The following is a 24,919-nucleotide window of genomic DNA, read 5'->3' as shown; positions in this document are numbered from 1 at the left end:
TATACGTAATGAAATTCCTGGCGGAAATTTACACTGTGATGAATGATTTCCTTCAAATAAATACTTTTTAAGAGGAATCTACCTTCACAAATGAAGTTTTCTAGCTATTCACCCATATATGTTAAGACTATAAACCGTAATTCCAGAATTGTATATATTATCCTGTACTTATGCATATTATTCCACACAAAATAAAGTAAACCCACCGACGATGGTAAAAATTGACCGAAACATGTATGGGTGAAACAGAAAAAGTAAGGTTTGCTGTAGGAAGAATCCTTTTCGAAACCTGTTTATGTCAACAGAAGGTTAGTTCACGAGGGGAACATGGCAGCTGCCATGAACAGACTTCCCGGAAATTTTGTTCAGAGGAAGAGGAGTCTAAATGAGCGAAACCGTATTTAGGCTTATCCGTAGCTACTCGACCGTTATTGAGAAAACGATTGTCAACGGTTAGTGCACGCCAGTCTCAGCCGAAATGGTGACACAATGGCTGGAGTTCCATTTTCTAAACTGAATTACTGTTTTATTTAATTCTTTTTAAATTTCGTTTCATTTAATTACTCATGTCCGTTGAAGGCTACTACAATAATATTCCTCCTCTAGTTAGAGGATACATTGGTGTTATGTTAGCCGGCCGGTGTAGCCGAGCGGTTCTAGTCGCTTCAGTCTGGAACCGTGCAGGTTTGAATCCTGCCTCGATCATGGATGTGTGTGATGTCCTCAGGTTAGTTAGGTTTAAGTAATTCTAAGTTCTAGGGGACTGATGACCTCAGATGTTAAGTCACATAGTCCTCAGAGCCATTTGAACCATTTTTGTTATGTTAATTATGAAACAACAACTGGGCTTCACAGGATATGGCAACATATATCTTATAGTATGTGTCAGTATGGTATTTTCAGGGGATGCAAAATTTCTGAATTCTTATATTTTTATGTTTTATGCCAGTTCTTATTTTAGTTCATATATTTTATTATCACGTTTATTTTTCAGGAATATACACTACAGAAATTTCACCGAAAATAATTTCAATTTTCTCATTCACTTATTGCTTTTGTTTAATTTATTCAGTAGACATTACAGTAGTACATGAATACGGGTAACGTTATTTCAATACACACTGCAAAACTTTAGTGTAGTAACCTTCTACGGAAGTGAGTCGATAAATGAAAAGCAAGAATAAAATAATGATCGTGTTTCGAACACAGGGTGCAAAAGTGTGAAGCAGTGACGTTAGCCACTACGTGACCGCTTCGATTGAATTATTTATTCGATAGAAGGCACATAAAGTTCCTCGAAACCTGTGAGTGTTGCTTTGTCACGAACAGTCTAGTATCCACGGATAATCCCAGACACACGTCCGCTTATTTTGACCGCTTTACCACTGAGCGAATTTTCTCTGAAAATGGATTACGGCACTTGCTGTATATCCTTGTCAGTAAGTAGTACGCTGCAGCAACACAACATGCTACTGAGAATAACCGTTGAACATTGCTGCAATTGAGCGGGTCGGCCTACTTTCACTCTGTGCAAATGGTAGCGCCCGTCCTTGCGCGGTATTGGAATATCCTTGACGCTCTGGCAGATTTGCAGATCTCCTTGAAACAACACTATTAAACCCTACAAAACTTTCTTTAAAAGCCGGCCTGCGTGGCCGAGCGGTTCTAGTCGCTTCAGTCTGGAACCGCGCGACCGCTACGGTCGTAGGTTCGAATCCTGCCTCGGGAATGGATGTGTGTGATGTCCTTAGGTTGGTTAGATTTAAGTAGTTCTAAGTTCTAGAGGAATAATCCCATAGTGCTCAGAGCCATTTTTTCCTTTAAAATAGTGCTTGCAGACTCCTGTGAATCAATTCTTTCACAATACACCACCGACCATTAAAATTGCTACACCACGAAGATGACGTGCTACAGACGCGAAATTTAACCGACGGGAAGAAGATGATGTGATATGCAAAGGATTAGCTTTTCAGAGCATTCACACAAGGTTGGCGTCGGTGGCGACACCTACAGTGTGCTGACATGAGGAAAGTTTCCAACCGATTTCTCATACACAAACAGCAGTTGACCGGCGTTGCCTGGTGAAACGTTGTTATGATGCCTCGTGTGAGGAGGAGAAATGCGTACCATCACATTTCCGACTTTGACAAAGGTCGGATTGTAGCCTATCGCGATTCCGGTTTATCGTATAGTGACATTGCTGCTCGAGTTGGTCGAGATCCAATGACTGTTAGCAGAATATGGAACGCCGTGCTGGATCCCAACGGCCTCGTATCACTAGCAGTCGAGATGACATGCATCTTATACGCATGGCTGTAACGGATCGTGCAGCCACGTCTCGATCCCTGAGTCAGCAGATGGGAACGTTTGGAAGACAACAACCACCTGCACGAACAGTTCGACGACTTGCAGCTGCATGGACTATCAGCTCGGAGACCATGGCTGTGGTTAACCTTGATGCTGCATCACAGACAGGAGTGCCTGCGATGGTGTACTCAACGACGAACCTGGGTGCACGAATGCCAAACGTCATTTTTTCGGATGAATCCAAGTTCTGGTTACAGCATCATTATGGTCACGGTGAACGCACATTGGAAGCGTGTATTGGTCATCGCCATACTGGCGTATCACCCGGCGTGGTTACACGTCTCTGTCACCTCTTGTTCACATTGACGGCACTTTGAACAGTGGACGTTACATTTCAGATGTGTTACGACCCGTGGTTCTACCCTTCATTCGATCCCTGCGAAACCCTACATTTCAGCAGGATAATATACGACCGCGTGTTGCAGGTCCTGTACGGGCCTTTCTGGATACAGAAAATGTTCGACTGCTGCACTGGCCAGCACATTCTCCAGATCTCTCACCAACTGAAAACGTCTGGTCAATGGTGGCCGAGCAACTGGCTCGTCACAATACGCTAGTCACTACTCTTGATGAACTGTGGTATCGTGTTGAAGCTGCTTCGGCTGCTGTACCTATACACGCCATCCAAGCTCTGTTTGACACAATGGCCAGGCGTATCAAGGCCGTTATTACGGCCGGAGGTGGTTGTTACAGGTACTGATTTCTCAGTTGCGTGAAAATTTAATCACATGTCAGTTCTAGTGTAATATATTTGTCCAATGAATACATCATCTGTATTTCTTCGTGGTGTAGCAATTTTAATGGCCAGCAGTGTATTATCGTAGAATAAAACTATTTAGTTAAAATCTTAATTTTTTTACATTAAACGTAATTTTATGTCCTATAAATGCACCTAATTATGTACTGAAGGTTGCAATTAATCGTACAATATTAAAAGCTTATATCAACATATACCAGGTGAAAAAAATTGAGTGTCTTTATTTCCCTCGCCTGAAAATACCTTTTTTAATTGTAATATTCATTCGAAGTCTTTGCACTGGCATATCGTATGTTACAGAATCTTATATCTAATCTTAAAAAAATAGTAGTGGAATAACCGTATCCCGTCTCTTGTTACAGCATCGTCGTACAAGACGTGCAAGCAGAATGACCCAGACTTCAACGGCTGCCTCAGGGCAGCGCTCCAGTATGCTGTTCCATCGCTCAAGAAAGGTACTCTTCACGTCAATATGTCTCAATAGTGTTTCTAGAAAATGCTATAGCATTTATGCATTTTTTGCGGAGTGAGTTTCAGGAGTAAACAAAAAATTTCGTATAGCATGTATCCATTTCTTATTAGTTGCAGCGATGCAGGTGTTAGAATGTAACCCAAACACATACTAACAAAAGATACTGCGTAAAGGTAAATGACAACTTTCTAAGTTTATTTTCATAAATTTCACCTCAGGCGTAATGTGCTTTTGAATACTTACCACAACAGCACGTGTAGCTCGTCTTGTGTTATTTTACGGAAGCAGTACTGCTCACAATAGGAACGGTCAATTAGCCTCTTGGAGGTATTTTTTCTTTGCACGGTTCGTTTCAACCACCACCACAGGCAAACATTTAAAATGCTAAGGTCTGCGGACGTTGATGGCCAAGAAACGTGCGTATTTCTATCGATCAATCTTCAGGGTTGTAATGTAAGTGCCGGCTGAGGTGGCCGAGAGTTCTAGGCGCTACAGTCTGGAACCGCGCGACCGCAACGGTCGCAGGTTCGAATCCTGCCTCGGGCATGGATGTGTGTGATGTCCTTAGGTTAGTTAGGTTTAAGTAGTTCTAAGTTCTAGAGGACTAATGACCTCAGAAGTTAAGTCCCATAGTGCTCAGAGCCATTTTTTGTAATGTTAAGTGCAAACAATGTGTCATCTGATGAGAAGGAAGTACAGGGGTCCTTAATGTTGGAAGAACATACCCATTCGTGTAGCCAAAGGAACCTCATCCAGAACTGATAGAAGCACATTTTCGAGGAAGCCTAGGTAATAGGGCCCCGTATTACAACACTGTAACACAACAGAACCAGCCAACTGATTGTATTCTACCATATTACATGACATATTTACGGAGAAACGTTCCTCAAAATCTGGTGTCAATACACCTGCACCTCCTTTTCGAAAGTTTTGGAAGCCCTGAATATTATACGCCACAATGTTACATGTGTAACGTCAGTATGTATAGAAATTTCGTGTGTGTTTGTTGAAGTACAGCGTTTTACCAACTGAATAATTTCTCCGCATTTTTTTAATTTCTACATTGAGATGAAATATAACTGTTGGGTAGTGCCCCAATGTTACACGCAATATACTAATAACACAAGTAAACACTGCTGAATATGGCACTTTAAGGTTAGGAAATCGTCTCTCGTGTATACATCGGTATACTCAGCACTTGTAAATACAAGTTGTGTGTTTAAACAAAACAGTAGAATTTGACAAAACCTCGCAATTACAACCTCAGAACGTCCAACCACAAAGAACAGTCGTTAAACAAACCCTCAGCAATTGGAGAACCAATAAGCGAAATGGAAATTTATCTCAGTAACAGGTTGTTCGTCTGTAACACATAGAAATTAGATACTTGTTGTATGGAATGTTTTATTCGAATTAATCTGTACTAAACCTCCTAAAATATTTATTTAACCTGAAAGTCTTTTTATACGATAAAATTTTGGAGTTGTGTATTGTTTGCTCTGGTGCGTTTCGCATTTATAAAATTTATAGGGCTTAGTCAGTGACTACGAGTTTCCTCATAAATTTACCGCGATCACTTTGTATTCGTTCATTCATAGGTTCAGACTCGACGGTTTGGTAACAAGGGTGGTTCTAAAACTGACTTTAAGTAACAAGTGTGAAAAAAATTATGGTATGTAACCTATGGGAAACCATTAGGAGGATTTACAGTCAGCTATCACGACTATCAGCACCAGCACTGTATAGTGTTGGGGGTGACTTCTAAAGACACCGAGAGACATCTCAGGGACACTGGCTGAAATTTTCAAGAATATTACTACCGTCTGCAGTTTTGACTCACTTTCTGTCGCTATCAGATGACAATGCATGAGGATAGTCATAACATCTTCCAGCTCTTAGGTGGTCACTTTTATCTCAAATTGTCACTTCACAATCTTCGGAAAATTTTTATGCGTATTTCTCGCGTTCAAGTAGTCGATCATTGACACTGCATAGTAACTGCAATCAAGAATCAGTACCTCCAGTGACTGTATCTTGTTATTGCTTTCTGTTCACTTCTATGTTTAGGTTGACGAAGTGACTGCACGTCTGCGAGTCTGCAAGCTGGTTAGCAAAAGACGTAACTCGGAGTAGCTGTGACCACTGGCCGACGAGTTCCCCCTTTAGCGAAAAGCAGCCAAGATACAGTGTCCAGAAAGCGCATGCTTCACTTCAGGGAAGGTTAAGACTTCGCTATAGGCTATGGGAAAGTAATGACGGAGGCACCTGGAAAAGCTATGGCGTGAGCCTTGAGGTCATAGAGAATGAAGCTTCCATTCGAGTAATGGGGGCAGAGAGAGTCCTGAACTCAAGGATATCCAGCCACTACTGCCGTTGCCTTCTGCACTAAGCTAAGAGTATGGTAAAATGCGACATCATTGCGATAACCGATTTAGTAGTTCACTTCCTTCAAAAGCTAGTTATTCCATTTTAATACCTCGCTCCTTCGTTTGCTTTCAATATATCCTTTAACCATCTCTCTGTGGTTCGAGCATATTTCCCTGTGGTTTTCCCGTAGTTTACTAACCATGCTTACAGTCATTGGCCGTAGCAGTGTGCTGCTCAGGTTATAGTTCACCGTAAAAATCAGTGCCCAAGTATTTAATGATCAATTGTTTGTTCAGTGCCTTACTTTGCAGTAAATGTGATTCCAATAGTGACCACTTGTTTCTGTTACAGATTATGTGATCCCTTGTCTCTAGTTAATTTCTGTATGTGCGCGGTGTCGTACCTGTATAGTCATGTTTGATTGGGTCACTCTTGTTAATTATCGTACGGTACATTGTGTGATATTATTTCCTTTAATTAACTTGCAAAGACATATGAGGTGTACGCAAAACAGCACAACTGTCACTCGATGCAGCATACCGAGGAGTAAAACCACCCATTCCTCCTGTAGGAGCTGTAGCCTGCTTTTCCCTCAACTAGTGACACTGATGACATCGATCTCGCTAAAACGTTATAATCCGTCTCTAATGAACTCCTCCAGCTGTTTGATGAATTTCGGCTGACTAACAGAGAAAAGCTAGACTGCTAGTCATTAAAGTTGCAGCACCATGAAGCGGGATGCAACAGAACGCAAACTGCCATAAACTGTTGTACATGTTTCGATATGCTAATGATTGGCATTTCGGCACAACCACACAAAGTAAGCAGTAGTAACACAGTCTACAATGCGTATACAGCTTGTGATAACGCAGAGGAGTTCTCAGTAATATACCACGTTTCAGTAATGATATGTCAGAATTCGACAAATTCGTTTTTTTTTTTTTTTTTTTTTTTTTTGCGCCTACTGAAACTGCAGTTTGTCGTTCTCTGACGTTTCAGTACGTGCTGGTTTTGATTCCACGACTACCATGCATATCTGGCAACGATGGGTTCAGGAAGGCGATACTCGGCGTCATTAATGATCTGCACGGCACCAAGTGACTTCTGCCAGCGCAGACATGTGTATTGTTTACTTGACAGCGCAGTATCTCGACAGATGCTGGCAGACACGTTATTCACTTGGCAGCGTGGGATCATATTGCCACATGACGTCCCTTGTGAGGAAGTGGCAAAGTACAATGGACAGTACACCGACGCCAGAACCACCAAGGACTGCCAGCATCACTGTTGCAGCTTTCCCTCACGTGCCTGTGAAGAGATGCAACCAGCCGTTGCACTGCCCGATGATCACATCATCTTTTCAGATGAGTTTCAGTTTTCCATATAGCATCACGATGGATGCCTCCATGTGCAGAGGTTCCGAGACGAACGAATGTTATCAGAATGTGGTTGACATTATCGTTCTAGCCCAACACCTGACAAAGTGGTATTGAGAGCCACTGGGATCATCTTCGACCAGCATAACCTGTAATTTGGAGGCCAAGCGCAATATTTCTGACATGTGAAGAGCAGTAGTCCTATCCTACCTTCGCGTCTTCCATGACTTTACCTTGCAACAAGACAACACTGGACGTCATGCGGTCTGTGGCGTCCTGGTCTAATTCAACCCAGAGGATGTTCCACCCACTTCCTCCAGATCCTTTTCGCACTGAAAATATCTCATCAGGCGTTACTGAGAGCGTGGCATGATACTACTCGCCAACCGATATGACTGATGAACTGTGGCATACATTTGAAGTAGAATGGTATCTTTGCTCACTATAACCATTCATGCCCATTTGAATTTTATGTCTTGATAGGTTAAGGGGAGTACGTATGGCGGAATTGGTCAAAAAGTGACATTTTCGGATTATTATCTCTTATTAATATTTGATCTCTCCTGAATAATTGGATGCATTATTTGTCGAAAAGTTCCAATTGGAAGTGTAGTTTTTATCATTTCAAAGTTAATAGTGCGTGTGTAAAATTATCCGGTCGTTCTGTACCGACTTGCCTAAGTATCTCTATCTCTTGAACTATTCAATCTAGAAGGCTGTGGTTTTCAGATATTTATTCCTTGAAATCATGTTAAAGTTCGTGTTAAGTGGTTGGATGTACTGTGTAAACAGAAACGGCGGTACAGCACATGTACTTTGTTTATTTACTTTGTGGTTGTCGTGTTTCATAAGTTTTGAACTGAAAACATAATGGTTTGGTATGTTATTATACGCTCTTATACCTCTTTTCAAAACGAGGAAAAGAAAGGGTTCTTTTAAGAAGCGAGTGTTGATCCTGAAATAGATATTTCACAGACCCGTGATAAGGACAGGCCTACTGGTGCTTCGGAGAAGAAACTTGGAGACCATGAGGATTTATTTATTGGCAAAGATCAAAATAGTTTAGGTTATGTTCTCTTAGATTTGAGTGTGTTAAGACAAGTTTTGCAAGATGCTGTGTCATGTAAGGTTTGTGGTGGACAAATTAGCATCTCTGAGGACTCATCTGCAAGGAATGGACTGGCTAACAAACTTGATATTCAGTGCGAAGTTTGCAGGCTCTCGACATAATTTTGGACTTCTTAAAACTGCAAGAATGACTTGTTTGAGAGCAATATTATATTCCTGTATGGAATGAGGTGCGTTGGGAAAGGATTGAGTGCAGCTGAAGTATTACGTGCAAACGCTGAACTTGCCAAACCCACCAACCAGATCAAGTAAGTACACAGAAGTAATTGGTGAATGTGTCAAATCTGTTGCTGTTGCTTCTATGAAAGCTGCTGCTACAGAAGCAGTAGAATTAAATAACACAACAGACTTGTCTCTGGCAGTTGTGTGACCTCTCTTCTGCCATGTGTCATCATCAAAAATTGAGTTGCAACTGTCACTAGTGTTGACACAGGTAAAGTTTTAGACATTGAAGTGCTAACTAAATACTGTCATCAGTGTAAATCAGTTGATGAAACAACTGAAAGCCATAAAACAAATTGCGCTAAGAATTATGAGGGAACTAGTGGGGGTATGGAGGCTACTGCAGATGTTTCTATGTTCAGACGTTCCCAACAGAGGGAGGTGTGTGTTACACTGAGTACTTGGGGGATGGCGATTCAAAAGCTTACAAATCAGTAGTGGAAAGCCAACCTTATGGTAATAAGCAGATTGTTGAGATTGAATGTGTGGGCCACGTTCACAAACGGATGGGAACAGGTCTCCCAAAATTGAAGCAGGCAAAAGGAAAAGAGAAGTTCTCAGATGGAAAGACTCTAAATAGTAAAGGAACACTTACAGACAAAAACATTGATGAACTCCAGCATTATTATGGAATGGCAATAAGAAACAATACAGATGACCTACAAGGGATGAAACGAGCAGTGTGGGCTACATTTTTCCACAAATCTTCCACTGATGATACACCTATACATGGTCTTTGTCCACCTGGTGCTGATTCATGGTGCAAGTACAGCAAAGCTCAGGCAGTGGGTAGCGAGGAACAATTTAGGCACAAAAATAGCATACCATCTGCAGTGATGGAAGCCATTAAACCAAAATATAGAGAATTAGCTCATCCTGACCTTCCTTTCAAATGTCTCGATGGTCGAACACAAAACCCTAATGAGTCTTTTAATAACGTCATTTAAACCCGAATACCAAAAAATTTCTTTGTGGGAAGGAAGGTGTTTGTGACTCTGTGATAACTTTTAATGACGGTATAAAGGGAAGAATCTGGGTACTAGAGGAACTTGGTATCACTCCAGGTGCCAACACACTGCAAGCCTTTCAGCGAATGGATCGACTTAGGATCATGAAAGCCCAGCGTGCAGCAGAGGAAATGACTAAAGAAGCAAGAAGCAGGAAAAGAAGGAAGCTTCTAGGTTTGCAGGATAGTCAAGAACAGGATCTAGACAATGCTGATTATGGGCCTGGCTGTTTCTAGAAGCTGGCATGCCTCCATGTGTGAGTTAATATCAATTAAAATGTTTGAACTTGATTTGCCGGAAATGACATTTTTAAAATTATTTCACCCATTGTCTCAGGAACTATTACAGATACATATCTCTAATTTTGCACTGTGTTACCCCTTGGTATACGGCAGCTACTGAACCTCCCAAAACATCTCTACCTCTAACGGTTTTTTACTTATGGAAGAGAAAGTGGACTATTAAAAGAAAATATTGAACAACATTTTTAAAAAATCGTAACTAGCTAATTATTTCTCTGTACATTTTGATTCTGGTTCAGTAATCAGAAAGGGAGTGATACTATACATTCTAAAAAATTCAGATCTCTATCTGTTACAAGTTCTGAGATAATGAGTCATCAATATTTCAAATTTAACACTGTGGGTATAGGACATACATACTGCTCTTAAAGCCATAATTGCGGACGGAGTTGTCAGCTTTGTGAAACAAATTTTCGACTTTCCAAACTCCAAATTCACCAAACAATCTAGGAAACTTGGACCCTACGAGTTCCGGATGTGAAAATAGGAGTGCGGGAGTGTGGTTTGGCGACATGCCAGAGGGCGTATGCATGACACTGTTGGTGTGGAAACATCTGTGGTCGTGCGGTAGCGTTCTCGCTTCCCACGCCCGGGTTCCCGGGTTCGATTCCCGGCGGGGTCAGGGATTTTCTCTGCCTCGTGATGGCTGGGTGTTGTGTGCTGTTCTTAGGTTAGTTAGGTTTAAGTAGTTCTAAGTTCTAGGGGACTGATGACCATAGCTGTTAAGTCCCATAGTGCTCAGAGCCATTTGAACCATCTGTTGTCAGGATTTATACAATGCAACTATAGCTTGTCCTTGGAATTGTCTAGCGGCGGGCAGGGCGGCACGCATGCCTGAGATTTACTGATTCACACAACTCATTAGACGTCGACGTTACGTGGAATGGTTAGAGACTGTGCAGTCGGCAAGCACTCACGCAGAATACCATCCCACGGGCCTGTAGGCGTTGCCCATTGTGCCGGGACGCTAAGGGTCGGGAAAACTGTTCCATCAAGGTGCTCTCATGGTTGTCGCGGTCTGCATCCTGGTTGACGTCCACCAGTTCTGCACCTGTTGTCAATACCTGTAGAAGTATGCTCTGGCCTCCCAGCAAGATGCGACACCAATAGCTGCTCACAGTACAGCGAAGTGTGGCTCAAATGCGCCTCTATAAGAGGCTGTGAGGTCAGCATGCCGTCGGTCATCCTCGACTGACCCCAGGGGTCACTGTGGAAGCCGCTCAAGTCTTCAGTGGCAGCAAAGGCTGCAGAGACGGAAATACGCGGCAGTTGAGTGGATCAGCTTGGCTGGCAGGTGTCTTGTATCTGAAGTCATCATACGAACGATAAGCAGCTCATGACGGAACAGCTCTATCGCGGATTCACTGTAACTTGCAAGACTGTCATACCGGCTGAACCTGTGTTTGAGAAGTTCAAGTATTTATTCTGGATAGTTCGTACCTACGATGTTATCAAACCGTGGAGATGAGAGAATATTCTAGCAAAATCTTGTACATGGCTGCACGTTCAGAAACCGTGAATAGTTACAATTGAAAGAAAATCAGCCCTCGATCGCTATTTTTAATAAATTAACCTGGTTTCGACACTGCCAGGAGTGTCTTGCTCAGAATTTAAATCAAAGAATGGTCTACATTCTATAACATGGTCACAGAATTATGGTTAAAATCGTATGATAGAGTATACGTACGGAATCGTCGTGAATGTCTGGCAGTACTTATATGTCATTTATGAAATAACAAATATGCCAAAAGGGCATTAGTCACAAAGATATTTAAGATAAATAAAACTGCGATGGCGAGCCACTAAGGGCTGCTCGTTACTTGCTTGGTGCAGGTTGCAAAACGGACTTTATAAATGACATATAAGTACCGCCAGTCTTTGACGACGATTCCGTAGTTATACTCTATCATACGTTTTTAGTCATAATTCTGCGACCATGTTATAGAATATTGACCATTCTTTGATTTAAATTCTGAGGAAAACACTCTAGTAGTGTCTAAACTACGTTAGTTTATTAAAAATAGTGACCGAGGCTGATTTTCTTTCAATTAGGAATATTCTAGGTTTTTAAGCGCTCTATACAGCACTGAGGTGCCCCAACTGTCGCCTCACGATATCCGTTTGGCAACTGCTGCAACATCTGGACGTTGTAGAGGCGCTCTTGCTTGTGCGTTCCGCGGTCTTAATTAACCTTGCGGTGCTGTAAGAATGACGCTATAATGTGGTCATTCCGCTGCTGTCGCAATCTCCACTCACTGCTCTAGCTGGTGTGGCAATACGCTAGCGATGTGCCTCGCAATTTGCAGCAGCAATTTTCGTTCCTAGTTTACATTCCGATTGAGACACTGCGTTCGAGCTTGTCTTATCTCGGCTCTGTGCTTGCTGGAGCAACACTACTATGTGTACACATATAAGTAAACTGTCATAATATGCTATGCTACTTGTTGTTGCAGTTTGAACTGTTAGTCGTGCATTATCGTGTACTCGTTATTGTTGATGCTGACATGAATAAAAACAAAACTGGTAGGTGACATTTTTCTGAGGAGGAAGAACAGCAGAGATGTACATTTATTAAAGGGAAAATGAGATAGCACAAATGAAATCATATTTCTTTTGTTTTGCATTTTTCAGATTTAACCTGAGGCACCCATTCGAATTTCCAGTACTAGAATTTCATAGGCTGTGTGGATAGATATTAATTATCATGATGTTTAGTTGTCAGAACATGAGTGTATATGTTTCATCTCGTACAAGGCACTAAAAAGTCCAACTAGAGAGTTACAGTTCTTTATTTTAATTTTCAGCACGTTCTTACGTTAATCTGAATATATAAAAAACGCAAAAAAACTTTTCAGAGAAGATATTATGCGAGGTATGGTTATGTGTGCTCTGCAGGAGCAATGTGAGCGATGTAGATGGATGGACCGCTCAGACCTCAAGAGTCTTAGATTTTATTTATTTTATTTATTTAGCGTACAGCATCTTCAGAGTAAAATTGCACACATACTATTAATTAATGTAATAAATGAATTACAAATATATTATTAAATGATTGATTGCAAACAGCAATGTGCGAAAGATTAGGGAGACGGCCACTGCAGCTATTACAAGTCCACATCTAAGCAGGTCACCCACTGAACAGCACGTGGAGTAGCATTCATGATATCCCTCCATTCTCCTTCAAACCTCCTCGTAGGGCGTTCGAAGATCAGATGAGGGATTGTTTGTTCTGCTGCAACACAGTCGCATCGTGGGTCATCAGTGAGTTTCCATTTGTGGAGAATGGCCTTTCACCTGCCGTGGTTAGTCCCCACACGATTAAGTCTGCCCCAGGTTCTTCTGGGCATTTGCATTCCTTCCACCGGTATCGAAGGATCAAAATCAGTGATGAGAGGATGGTTATTATTCTGCGACCAGTATTGCCTCCATTCGCTTGTTATGTCGTATCTTTCTGGGAATTTGAGGATTTTGTCTTCTCCTATAGGTTTCCTGGATTTTAGGCGGGTAGTTGGTAGATGGTCCAATAGTTTTCGGATAGGTATATTTTCAGGGACAGAGGGGTCATTAATTTTCTTCCATTCTCGAGTACCTGCTTGTTGCCTTCTGAGGGAGGGAGGAGCTATATTGCAAAGGGCATGAAGTCAGGTAAGTGGAGTTGATTGCACAGTTCCTGAGACAAGCCTCATGGTGGCATTAAGCTGGACATCTATTTTCTTCGTGTGTGTGCTCTTGTACCAGACTCTGGCGCAGTATTCTGGCACCGAGTAAACAAGAGATTGTGCTGCGGTGCGTAGGGTCTTAGCTTGAGCTCCCCAGGAAGTTCCATTCAGCTTTCTTAATATGTTATTTCGACTTTTTTTAATCTTTTGACTGGTTATTTCTAGGTGTTTTTATAGGTCAGATATTTTGGATGGCTGTTGTGCGACAGTCACTCATTGCAGAATGTAATGAGTCATAGAATGTATCGCTGACACAGCTGTGATAATTGTAAAAAAGATGATGATATATATTTTTGCCAGCGATAACACTACAAGTTCAACACAAGGTACATTCAAAGATGCTTTAATTTTCGTAAAATAAATGAGAGGGCATTGTAGGAGAACTGGATGGAAATATCATGCAGTTGGAATCAAGTGCCAGCCCTTACGACAATTTAGTTCTGCTGGTAAGAACTTATCGGGCAGCTGCAGGACTGGATACATTTAGTGCCTGGAATGAGGTTCTCAATAACCAGTAGGACAATTCCAGTCGATATACAATGACGAACCTTTCTCAGAAAATACTATTCAAGCATGCGAAGAGGTCCTGCAAACAGAATCAACAGCGCGATCGGGAAGCTGGTACAAACTGCCAATGAATCTCGAAATGAAACAAAACAGCCAATGAGTGTCGAAGTTAGTAAACAAACGCTGCAACGATCCTAAAACTCCAGCACCTGATCTAAATGGAAAAACTCCCGCTACGATAGCTCTGTTAAATTGTAAAATCCCATCTAAACCTATCGAGCGTGCAGTGTGCAGTCGTCTCCATGTTGTGACTGACGACTACACCAAAGACACCTGTCGCGTGGGTTCTGAGACAATCCTCAGTTCGTACAGACGACTGGCGGCGATGGCGAAGGCTGTTGGCCTCACACGCGGGGCGCAAACAGAGCTCGCAATTTGCTGCATCGTTCCCAGAGTTGATCGGCTTCCTTCGATTTGGAGCCTACTGGAGAGTCTCAGCCAAAGGCTTCGTCGACTCTGTGACGATCTTGGCTGCAGATTTCTATACCTGCGTTGCCGTGAGGGGATTTGCAGGACTCCCCTTGTTAGGCGAGGAGTGCCCTACAAAAAGGAAGCAGCTACTCGGGTGGCAGAGTACTTGTGGAATGCACATGAGAGATTTTTAGAAAATTTGGAAATTTGTGATAAGGTCTTAAGGGACCAAACTGCTGAGGTCAGCGCGGGATTACCCGTACGGTCTAAGGCACTGCAGTCATGGACTGTGCGGCTGGTCCCGGCGGAGATTCGAGTCCTCCCTTGAGCATGTGTGTGTCTGTGTTTGTCCTTAGGATAATTTAGGTTAAGTAGTGTGTAAGCTTAGGAACTGATGACCGCAGCAGTTAAGTCCCATAAGATTTCACACACACTCGAACATTTTTTGCCGAGGTCACTGGTCCCTAAGCTTACACACTACTTAATCTAACTTAACCTAACTCACGCTAGCACGCACACCCATGCTGAGGGAGGACTCGAATCTGCGACAGGGTGGGCCGCGCGGACTGGGACAAGGCGCCCCTGACCGTGCGGCAGAGATTTTTAGGCTCTGATGAACACTGGCCAGCCGATATGTAGCAAGAGAATTCAAACGGCACTCAGAATAAAGACACTTCGACTGTCAGAAATTTATCAGTGAAGTATCGAAGTATTCGTAATGAAGTTTCTGAATTTACTGCCCACGACGAAAGTTCTCCCTCTTGAATTATTTTTGGGACAGACAACTGGCTGAAACTCGAAGTGGAAAACTCTGAAACATTTTCCGAGTCGTGAAACGTATATCAGAAAGACAGATTAAAGGCCATAGCACTGGAAGCGTTCATTTAAGCTGACAAAAATTTTGTCCCTGTTAAGGTCGAAGTTGTGTGTGACAGTGAAGTCATCTGGTTGCGTATAACAGGTGTAGGTAAAACCAAGTTAATTTTAAGTTGACATGGCTTAAAGCCACAAAAAGCTGCACTTAGTAATGGCCTAACGCCAAAATTGCAATCGTAAAATAAAGAAAGTGTTACAGCCACTGGCGTAAATATGATGTCTTTTAAATGTTGGATGTTTTTAACAGCCACCCAATTCCGCTGTCACAGTCCTAGAGTCATTCGAGGGAAGTCTACGGTCAGTAGCGAGTAAATACCCAGATCATGCAATACTGGTGGGAGCCGACTGTAGTTTTCCGAGTATAGACTGGGATGCCTATGGATTCACTACGGTGGGTACGGACAGACAGTCATACGAAGTACATTTGAACACGTTTTCTGAAAATTGTCTTGCCCAACCAGTTCGGCGGCCCACGCGCACTGGAAATATCTTAGACCTTGTAGCTACAAATAGGCTGGAACTTATCAACATTGTCAGTATTGAGATTGGGACCAGCGATCATGATGTCATTATAGGTATTGTGGCCACGAAAGTTAATAAATCAGTCAAGAAGGCTAGGAGAGTATTTCTACTAGACAGAGCAGATAAGAAGTTATTAACATCTCACTTACACAGTCAATTGCCATCACTTAGTTCCTGTAAGATTGATGGAGAAGAATTGTGGGCAAAGTTTAAGCAGACTGTAAATCACGGTCTAGAGAGTTATGTGCCTATTAAGTGGAAAATTCCCACCGTGGTTTAATAACGAAATTGGGTGGATGCTGAGGAAGCAGAGGCCGTTGCGGGCTTAGAAAGAGAACGCATAAGGGACGGCAAACGAAGGTTAGTAGAGACACGTGCTTCTGAGAAAGGATCTACGCGCGTAGCATACAATAGCTATCACCGTCACACCTTAGCAAAAGATCCGGCAGGGAACCCGAAAAAATGCTGGTAGTATGTAAAATCGCTAATCGGATCTAAGGAGTCCATTCAGTCCCTTGTTAGACAGTCTGGTGTGGCAGTTGAAGATAGCAAACGAAAGCTGAACTTTACAATTTCACGTTTAAGAAATCGTTCATACATGATAACAGTACAAACATACCTTCATTTGACCATCTGACGGACTTTAATATGGACGATGTAGTACGATAATAAGCATACCTTACGTACAGAAGCAACTAAAAGATTTGAAAGCAAATAAATTACCAGGTGTCGATGCAACCCCAGTTTTGTTTTACAAAGAGTATTCTACCGGCTTTGGCCCCTTATCTGGCTTGCATTTATCATGAATCTCTCGCCCAGGTCAAAGTCCCAAGCGACTGGAAATACGCGCAGGTGACTCCAGTACATAATAAAGGTAAAAGAACGGACCCGCCAAGTTAGAGTCCAATATTCCTAACTTCTGTTTGCTGTTTCTCATATTGAATAAAATATTCTTAAGACTAAGAAGTTTATGTGCACGAATGAACTTGGTGTTAGAAAGCATCACTAGTGCAAAACTCAGCTTGCCCTTCTCTCACGTGATCTACTGAGACCTAAGGATGAAGGGTAACAGGCCGATTCCAAGATTCCATATTTGTAAATTTCCGGAATGCATTTGACACGGTGTCCCATTACAAGCTGTTAACGAAGGTACGAGGATATGGAATAAGTTCACAGATATGTGAATGGCTCGAAGACTTCTTAAATATCGAAGACTTCTTAAATAATAGAACCCAATATGTCGTCCTAAACGACGACAAGGGTATCGTCAGGGCTGCCCCAGGGTAGTGTGATTAGGTCGCTACTGTTCTCTATACACATAAATGATTTGGCTGACAGGGTGGACAGTAAACTGCGATTGCTTGCTGATGATGCTGTAGCGTATGGTAAGGATTCGAAATTGAATGACTGTAGGTACATATAAATCGACTTAGATAAAATTTTCAGTTGGTGTGGAGAATGGCAGCTAACCCTAAACGTCGAAAATTGTTGTTAATGCGGATAAGTTGGAAGATCAAACTTGTAATGCTCAGGTACGGTATTACTATGTCCTGCTTGATACAGTCAAACCGTTTAAATATTTGGGTTTATGAAATGAAACGACCATGTGATAACTGTGGTAGGGGAGGCGAATGGTCGACTTCGGTTTATTGGAAGAACATTGGGAGAGAGTGGTACATCTGTAAACGAAACTGCATCTATGCTGGTGAGACTTATTCTTGAGTACTGCTCGAGTGGAATCTGTACCAGGTCGGACTGAAGGAAGAGATCGCAGCAGTTCAGAGGAGAGCTGCTTGATTTGTTACCGGTAGGTTCGAACAATACGTAAGTGTTACAGAGATGCTTCTGGAACTTAAATGGGAATCCCTGGATGGAAGGCGACGTTTTTTCAAGAAACGTTACTGACAAAATTTAGAGAACCGGCATTTGAAGCTGGCTGCCAATCGATTCTACTGCCGCTAACTTGTGCGTAAGGACCACGAAACTAAGATACGGGAAATTAGGAGTCATATGAAGGCGTGCAGATAGTGTTTTTTCCCTTAGTTCTATTTGCGAGTGGAACAGGAAAGGAGTGTTGGTACAGGGTACCCCCCGCCACGCACCGTACGTTGGCTTGCGGTGTATCTGTGTAGATGTATGTGTAGAAGTGAGTGAAAATCAGCGTGGTGTGGCTAATGAAGTGGACGCCCTAACCACACCAATCAGTACCGAAGAGTTAAGATGATCGATCCACCAACTGAAGGAACACATAGTTTCTGACGTGGATAATATCAACACAGAACAAATGAAGCGTTTAGGGACCTTAGACCTGAAATAAATTGCACCATTAATGAATTTTGTATCACTACCACACTCATTCCAAAACTCTGGAGGAAAGCCAAGGTAGAAGACCAGCTAAGACCAGTGAAAAAATCTATAGAGCCACAAAACTTCAGACTTATGCCACTTACGTCGTTTCCACAAGGAACTTTATATAATGGTTCTTGAAATAATTTTTGGCACAATGGAGTCCAAAGACATACCAGAAAAAACAGTATTTATGCTTGGTAAATAGTTTTATGGCCAAATACTCGGTGTCAGCCATCACGTAGAGGACGGTTTAGAACGGAAGCAAGTGACAGGAATCACTTTCGTAGATGTCTCCACTCCCTATGGTAATGCTGCTCGTTAAGATTTATAACATGACTAAAGACATCCGAATGACAAAATTACCGAAACGTCTCCTTGAAAATAGACGCTGTTACGTGACGCTGCTGGGGAGGAATAGCCGCTGGAGAAGGCGGTGTACTATCACCGACTGAGACGAGATAATTTATATATTTGCCGGTGGTACTGCCGTGACCACACAAGGAAAATGAGAGAAAAGCTGATACGAACTGTATTCTACAGAGAATATTTCTTCTAGTCAAATCTCTGAAAAACTTAGATGTATGCTTTCCACCTTTAAAATAAAGCTGCACATAGGCACATCAGAGTGATGTGGTAGGGTCAGGAGTTGAACGATGATGAGTCGAAGAAATATTTGGGTATCTGACAGTATAGACTTTGAGATTTCGGAAGCACTGTCAAAACGTTAGCGGAAAATATCTTTTAGAAACTCCACAGCACGAAATTGCAAGACGAACCTCAAATTCTCTGAAGTAGAGTATTCAGCATCTGTCTGGTGCATCTCTACAAGCGCCAAATATCCTGATTTGGCAGTTAATGAGACAGTGCGCTCTGGGTCTGGGTGCCTAAAATCAACGCCAGTTCAACAAATTAACCCCACTGTCGACATAGCTCCACCCATGAAAAGAAGGCAAGCTGCTGCTGAGTCTGAAATGAGGGAACAGCCTGATAATCGCCAACACCCTTCATAATGCTACCAAATACAGCACAGTTGATTGATTTAACGGCTGATGAATCGCCTGAACTATGGCGAGAAAATTTATGGAAAACTGTAACAAAGTCTAATGAACAACTGGTTGCTGAAAATCAGGTACCGTTTCCGACATGGAAGCTGCTTAAACCCTTGAGAGCAGACGTCACACCGTGAAATACCAATCTGAGAAAACGGGGATTTAGAGAACGACTGCTGAGAGTGTGGCGCAATTCAAGATCATCAACATCAGGCCTTATGATAGAAAATGGCAAAGCAATCAATGTGGCTGATTACTGGATACATGCAGGATAGCTGGTGACACGTATGCGTAAACTAAGGCTGTAAGAGACATTCCTCGATCATTCATTGACTACAGGTTTTCGCCACACTTCGTTTCGGAGCGCTTCGAATGCAAATAATGTTATACGTGATTAACGGGCTATTATTTGCATTCGGAGCGCTCCGAAACAAAGTGCTAGAGGGAGCAGTTTGCACGTTACTTACGACGATACTGATATCGACACTTCTTTCCTACTCGTAGAACGCAGTTGTCCGTTCATGGAGGGCCGTTATCGATGCAATAGATGGCAGCCATACGTTTCGCACACTTCATAATCCCACTTAACCTATATATTTTATCATGCGTTCATCCTACTATGCTGCTTACGCACATTTGGAAAAGTGAGTGTTCTTTAATTCCGTCTCTGCTGGCTGAGAGTGGTTGGTATCTAGGTAGGGACTTCAGAAAACAAGTTACACATGTCATCCCACACTCAAACAATCGCGCAAGGATAGCGTTTATGTTCCAAATTCCCTGCAGATATAGTTCTGCCGTGGTACGGATAACAGTTGCATCACACTGTGTGAGTGACATGGTGTGGCAACTAGGAACGTATTTCGGAGTTCGCAAGACGGTACCATGTTTGTGCCCAGGACGGCTAAATTTCACACAGATCGACTGTGAAATTCTAGGAGCGTACGGACGAAATCCTTTGACGCATTCAGCCGTAGTGAAATAGTGCCAATAATTTGACCATTGCCGCACACGCGTCGCTAACGCTGATCGAGAAGTCCAGAACTTACACTATTCGATTAGCTTCTTTTCCGAAAGCTTAAAGTACATATGGTGACCGGGGGTGGTAGGGGGGGAGGGGGGCGGGGGAGGGGGGCGGAGGGGGCATAAAGCATTTTCCAACCAAGAGGATGTTCACATAGCGACTCTCCAATGGTTTCGGGACCAAGGAGTGCCTGAACGATTGTTAGTACGTTCCAACAGGGACTTGGTGATTAAATTGAAAAGCAACGTATCCTATGGGTCACCTTTAAGCGTAGTGTAGCAGTCAAAAGAACTTAATTAACCTCTCATAATAACTGGTAGCTTACGTTCTTAGTCCCCAAGTAAGTCACCTGCAAGGTGTTACTGATGTCCGAAAGTCGACGATTCTCCATCCACGTTGAATCTGAGCTAAATCGAAGTGCTGGTTTTCACACGGTCAATGAGGATGAGAGCGAGTAATTAAAAAAAGTGCTTGAGAAAGGTGCTTGAGAAAGTACCATGTTGATGCAATCCCTTGCGAAATCGTCTTTCCACTGTCGAAATTATCCTGACATGAATTTTAGTATAGTAAATAATGTATTACTTCGAAAACATTAAGACAGCATCAAATAAATACTTACATTAGACAGCCTGTATTATGGTTGTTTGTCACAAAGCGTATTCTGGAACAGCAGTACCCCTTTGACATATGATGTAATTATACTGATCCAATAACACATGTGGACCTCGTTTCTGAAGGAATAACTTGATAAGGTAACTTAATAAGTGCCATGTCATTATGAACAGTGTATATCCATTTCCATCATTTAATGTATTACTTAGCGTATATACGAAACAGATAACTGCAGGCTTAAATTCCATTCACTGACAGCCATACATGTAACCGTAAAGAGGGTGTTATGTCAGATCGCTCAGGGAGTTAAGATCTAAAATAAGATATAAACGGCGATCAAAGGCTTCCATTAAAAGGCCATACAGTCCAGAATCCGTATGCTAATCTGGCAAAATCGCTGTGAGCACTGAAGCAATCATCCAAGCAACATACCAGTCTGGAGATAGCGCTTTGAAGAAAAAAAAAAAGAAAAGAAAAGAAAACCACCGTGTCTTGCTGCCTCAAGTGATCCGTAAAACTGCCTGCCGAACATCCTCGTCTGACAGGAATCGTCAACCCTTCAAGGCCTTTTTTAAGGGACCGAAAGTGTGATAATCGCATGGGGGAGAGATAAGGAGTATGGGGCGGGTGCTTGAATGTCTCCCAGTTGAATTAGCGTAACTTGTGAGTTACGATATGTGCGATATGGGGAAGTGCGTTGTCATGAAGTAGCAGCACCCTTTATCGCACACCATTCCACTACCGTGGTTTTCGACAGATATGCTGTCTCATACACATTATTCATTCACTGCCAAGAAAAGAATAACAGCGCATTGGTTGCGTTTGGGCGTATTCGATAACAAGGTCGCGGTACTTCACGTTTCCGCATTTGCCTCGTGCACGTCGGAAAGACACGAATTATACACTAATCCTTTGCCTCTACATAGGTATCCTCGAACGGAAATATTTTAAACCGCCCTTACACTATAAAAATTTTATCTAAGGAATAATCAAAATTTGGTTGAAACACTACGCAAATGTAGATTTATTGTATTATGCGGCAACCAGTCATCGAAGTGGAATATCCTGTTTATGCACAGAGGTCGGCAGATAACTGTAACCATGTTACAGCTCACATAATATGGCGTTTTCCAGCCTGATGACTGTGAAATTAATATGTACAGTTTCCCTAGGAACTGGTACGATTCACAGTCACTGAATGGAGCAGAGGTAGGTGGAAATAGTGCGGGGTGTTAAAATTCAGTGAGTTATTACAGGCGAGATGTTACGTGACGGATGCCGTTTGATAAGCCCCAGAATGTACTTGTGAACTAAAGAGCTTTAGTAATTTTTCTTTTTTCAAGAGCTGTTGATACTGTCACTCGTAGAACAAGTTTCCAAGTGCGAAGCGCTGTAAATACAATTTTTCAGATTAATTAAAGTAATTATAGCTGGTTGCTCTGTCGCAAGAACAATGATTTTTGCGTCAGAAAAATTGATGCAACATTTTTCGCAAATTCCTGCAGTGACATAAGCTATGTCTGTTCTTACCGACATGTGTAGGATAGTAAATGTGCGTTCTCACCACTTTGTTCGGACCAGTCTGCCTTCGGTAGTAACGCGGTGAGCACGTCTTGTTCTGCCTACGAGCAAGTGTCCCTTTGTTTACTTCCGTATAGCGGTTTATCTTCATGTCTGTATTCATCGACCGTCATGGCGTTTCCCTGTCGTAAATTTTTGTTTCCAGTGAGTCATGCAAGGGCAAACACTTATGAAGTCGAACGTTTTACACAGGACGAAATATGTCTACCACCACATGATGTTCTCAGGATACCTTTCTCAATCATTAGTAGCACTGTATATACCAAAATGGCAAATGAAGAGCTGAGCATCAACGTTGTGGGGCACCAAGCTCACGCTCTCAGGTTCCAATACTGATGGCCATATAGGGACTGTCGTGGTTGATCATGATGGTTTTAGCTTCAGAAAGTTGAAGGTTTTCGAGCTCCCGTTTGAGGTACCATCGGAAGTTGTGGCAGATGTCTTTGAACTTTACGACAAGGTCGTCAAGTTGTTGAAACGTGGAAGGCTTTCAGAACCTACTGTCTCTTCAATGGTGTTTGTCAGATGAAACTTGATCTGAGGAAAGACGGGTGTTCTTACTTGTTTACTACCATCTGTGGGGATGGTATTCCATAGGATGGTCAGCTGCGCACTTGTTCAGGTTGTGGCCAGGAAGGTCATGTCCTTTCAGGATGTCTCCACCGCAGACTGGTTCAGATGCCAATGGGAGATGTCGCCCTCCCTATGACGCCCACTGTTTTAAGCTTATCTTGTGCATGCATGGCGGGGCTGCCTGCTGCACCCACGCTGAACCAGTCAACACCAGAGTCGACTGCTCTCGATGAAGCGATGGACGTTTATCCGGTCCCTGCTACACTGCTGCGACCATAGGTACCAGCAAACGGTGGCCGTTATCAATGGCAGGACATCTGTCACGACCCTATGGTTGTGGATCATGGAGCTGTACTCACCTCCAGCTTTATGATGCCTGGCCGCATGTCAGACGACAGTTAACCACCATCCGACATGGAACAGCGCGTTAGGAAGCAACAGTCGCCCAGGAAACGGAAGAGAGAGCGTTGTACTCCTTCTTATGAGTGCCTCCGTCGGATTTGTGGATGATCCTCCCACTGATGATACGCTGTCCTCCGACACACTATCACCGGGCGATGCGACGTCTCTCCTTGCCAACGTTTAAACTCAGAGTCCATCTATAGACAGCAATGTTTCCCCACCTCGGACTGTTGCGTTTACCGCCCTTCTGTGTCGAACGCTACCTGTGAGGGCACCACTGAACGGCTCTGATGCGATGTCTGTCTAGGCGGATGACGTTAATGTTGAGGATGGACGTTCTGGAGTTATACAGGACGATGGAACCCCCTTGCAGGTGTCATCTCCCTCTGCATCACAGTGATGTACCCTTCCATGGGAGCCTAGCTGGGAGATCCCTGTGCTACCTCTGTGGTGATGGCAGCTTTCGAAACGTATTGCATTGTCACGGTCATTGTCAATGCCATTCACATGCGCCATAAACCAGTGTTCCTCCATGAAATGGCACATGCTGCAGACGTTGACAGTTCCCTCTTTCAGGAGTTGCATGTTGCAGCTTTTGTGGTCGCCTAGACTTTACGGTGCATGTCTACCATGCTTTCCTACTGTTACTAGGATAGTGATCCTCTTATGTGATTGTATCGTCTCTGATACAGTTGCTTGTCTCCCAGATGTGCAAGGTATGGCTCTCACATTTGGTAGCGTCAGGACCATCAGCACATATCGGCCATCTGGTTCAGGTCACCACCGACAATATTCCAGTTTCTTCTCTGAGGTGGTTAAGCCTCTCTTCCTGGATGGTCAGATGCATTGTGCATGGGAGGCAACTTCGTCCTAACCAGGCGCCCAAATACCATCTGCCCCATCACTCGACATGCGTGACGCTAGCGTCAATTTTCTAGCTCTTCAACGTCATGGACTCTCGGAAGCACGTTCACGGCTATCGTTCGGGACTTATACATTTCACTAGCCATTTATCCAGTCACCCCTATCATATTTATATCTCAAGAATTTTAGAGGTAGTTTAAGCTCAGGTGCTGCTGTGGCGCTAATGTCCCACGAGCATCACCAACTTTTTGCTGGAGACACTTGGCCCTCGCTCTCTCTCAGTCCCTGTCCAACTCTCAGTCGTCATGCCACCCTTCTCTTACTACAACCATATCTTCCTCGAATTGAGCTATATCTATGCTGCACTCTTGCCAA

At 42.9% G+C, this 24,919-nt stretch overlaps 1 protein-coding gene across 1 annotated transcript in view; it reads left to right on the top strand.

Moving 5' to 3' along the window:
• Positions 1 to 24,919, top strand: part of LOC126418659 (protein takeout-like) — a 65,313-nt gene that overhangs the window by 9,962 nt on the left and 30,432 nt on the right. The window contains exon 2 of the mRNA XM_050085538.1: positions 3,487 to 3,579. Within this exon, the coding sequence (XP_049941495.1) occupies positions 3,487 to 3,579 (93 nt within the window). The remainder of the gene's footprint in view (positions 1 to 3,486; positions 3,580 to 24,919) is intronic.

Source organism: Schistocerca serialis, chromosome 9 (assembly GCF_023864345.2).
Source record: "Schistocerca serialis cubense isolate TAMUIC-IGC-003099 chromosome 9, iqSchSeri2.2, whole genome shotgun sequence".
NCBI classification, from domain to species: domain Eukaryota; kingdom Metazoa; phylum Arthropoda; class Insecta; order Orthoptera; family Acrididae; genus Schistocerca; species Schistocerca serialis.
The sequence above is the reverse complement of the archived record's forward strand: the minus strand, read 5'-3'. Positions and strand labels throughout refer to the sequence as shown.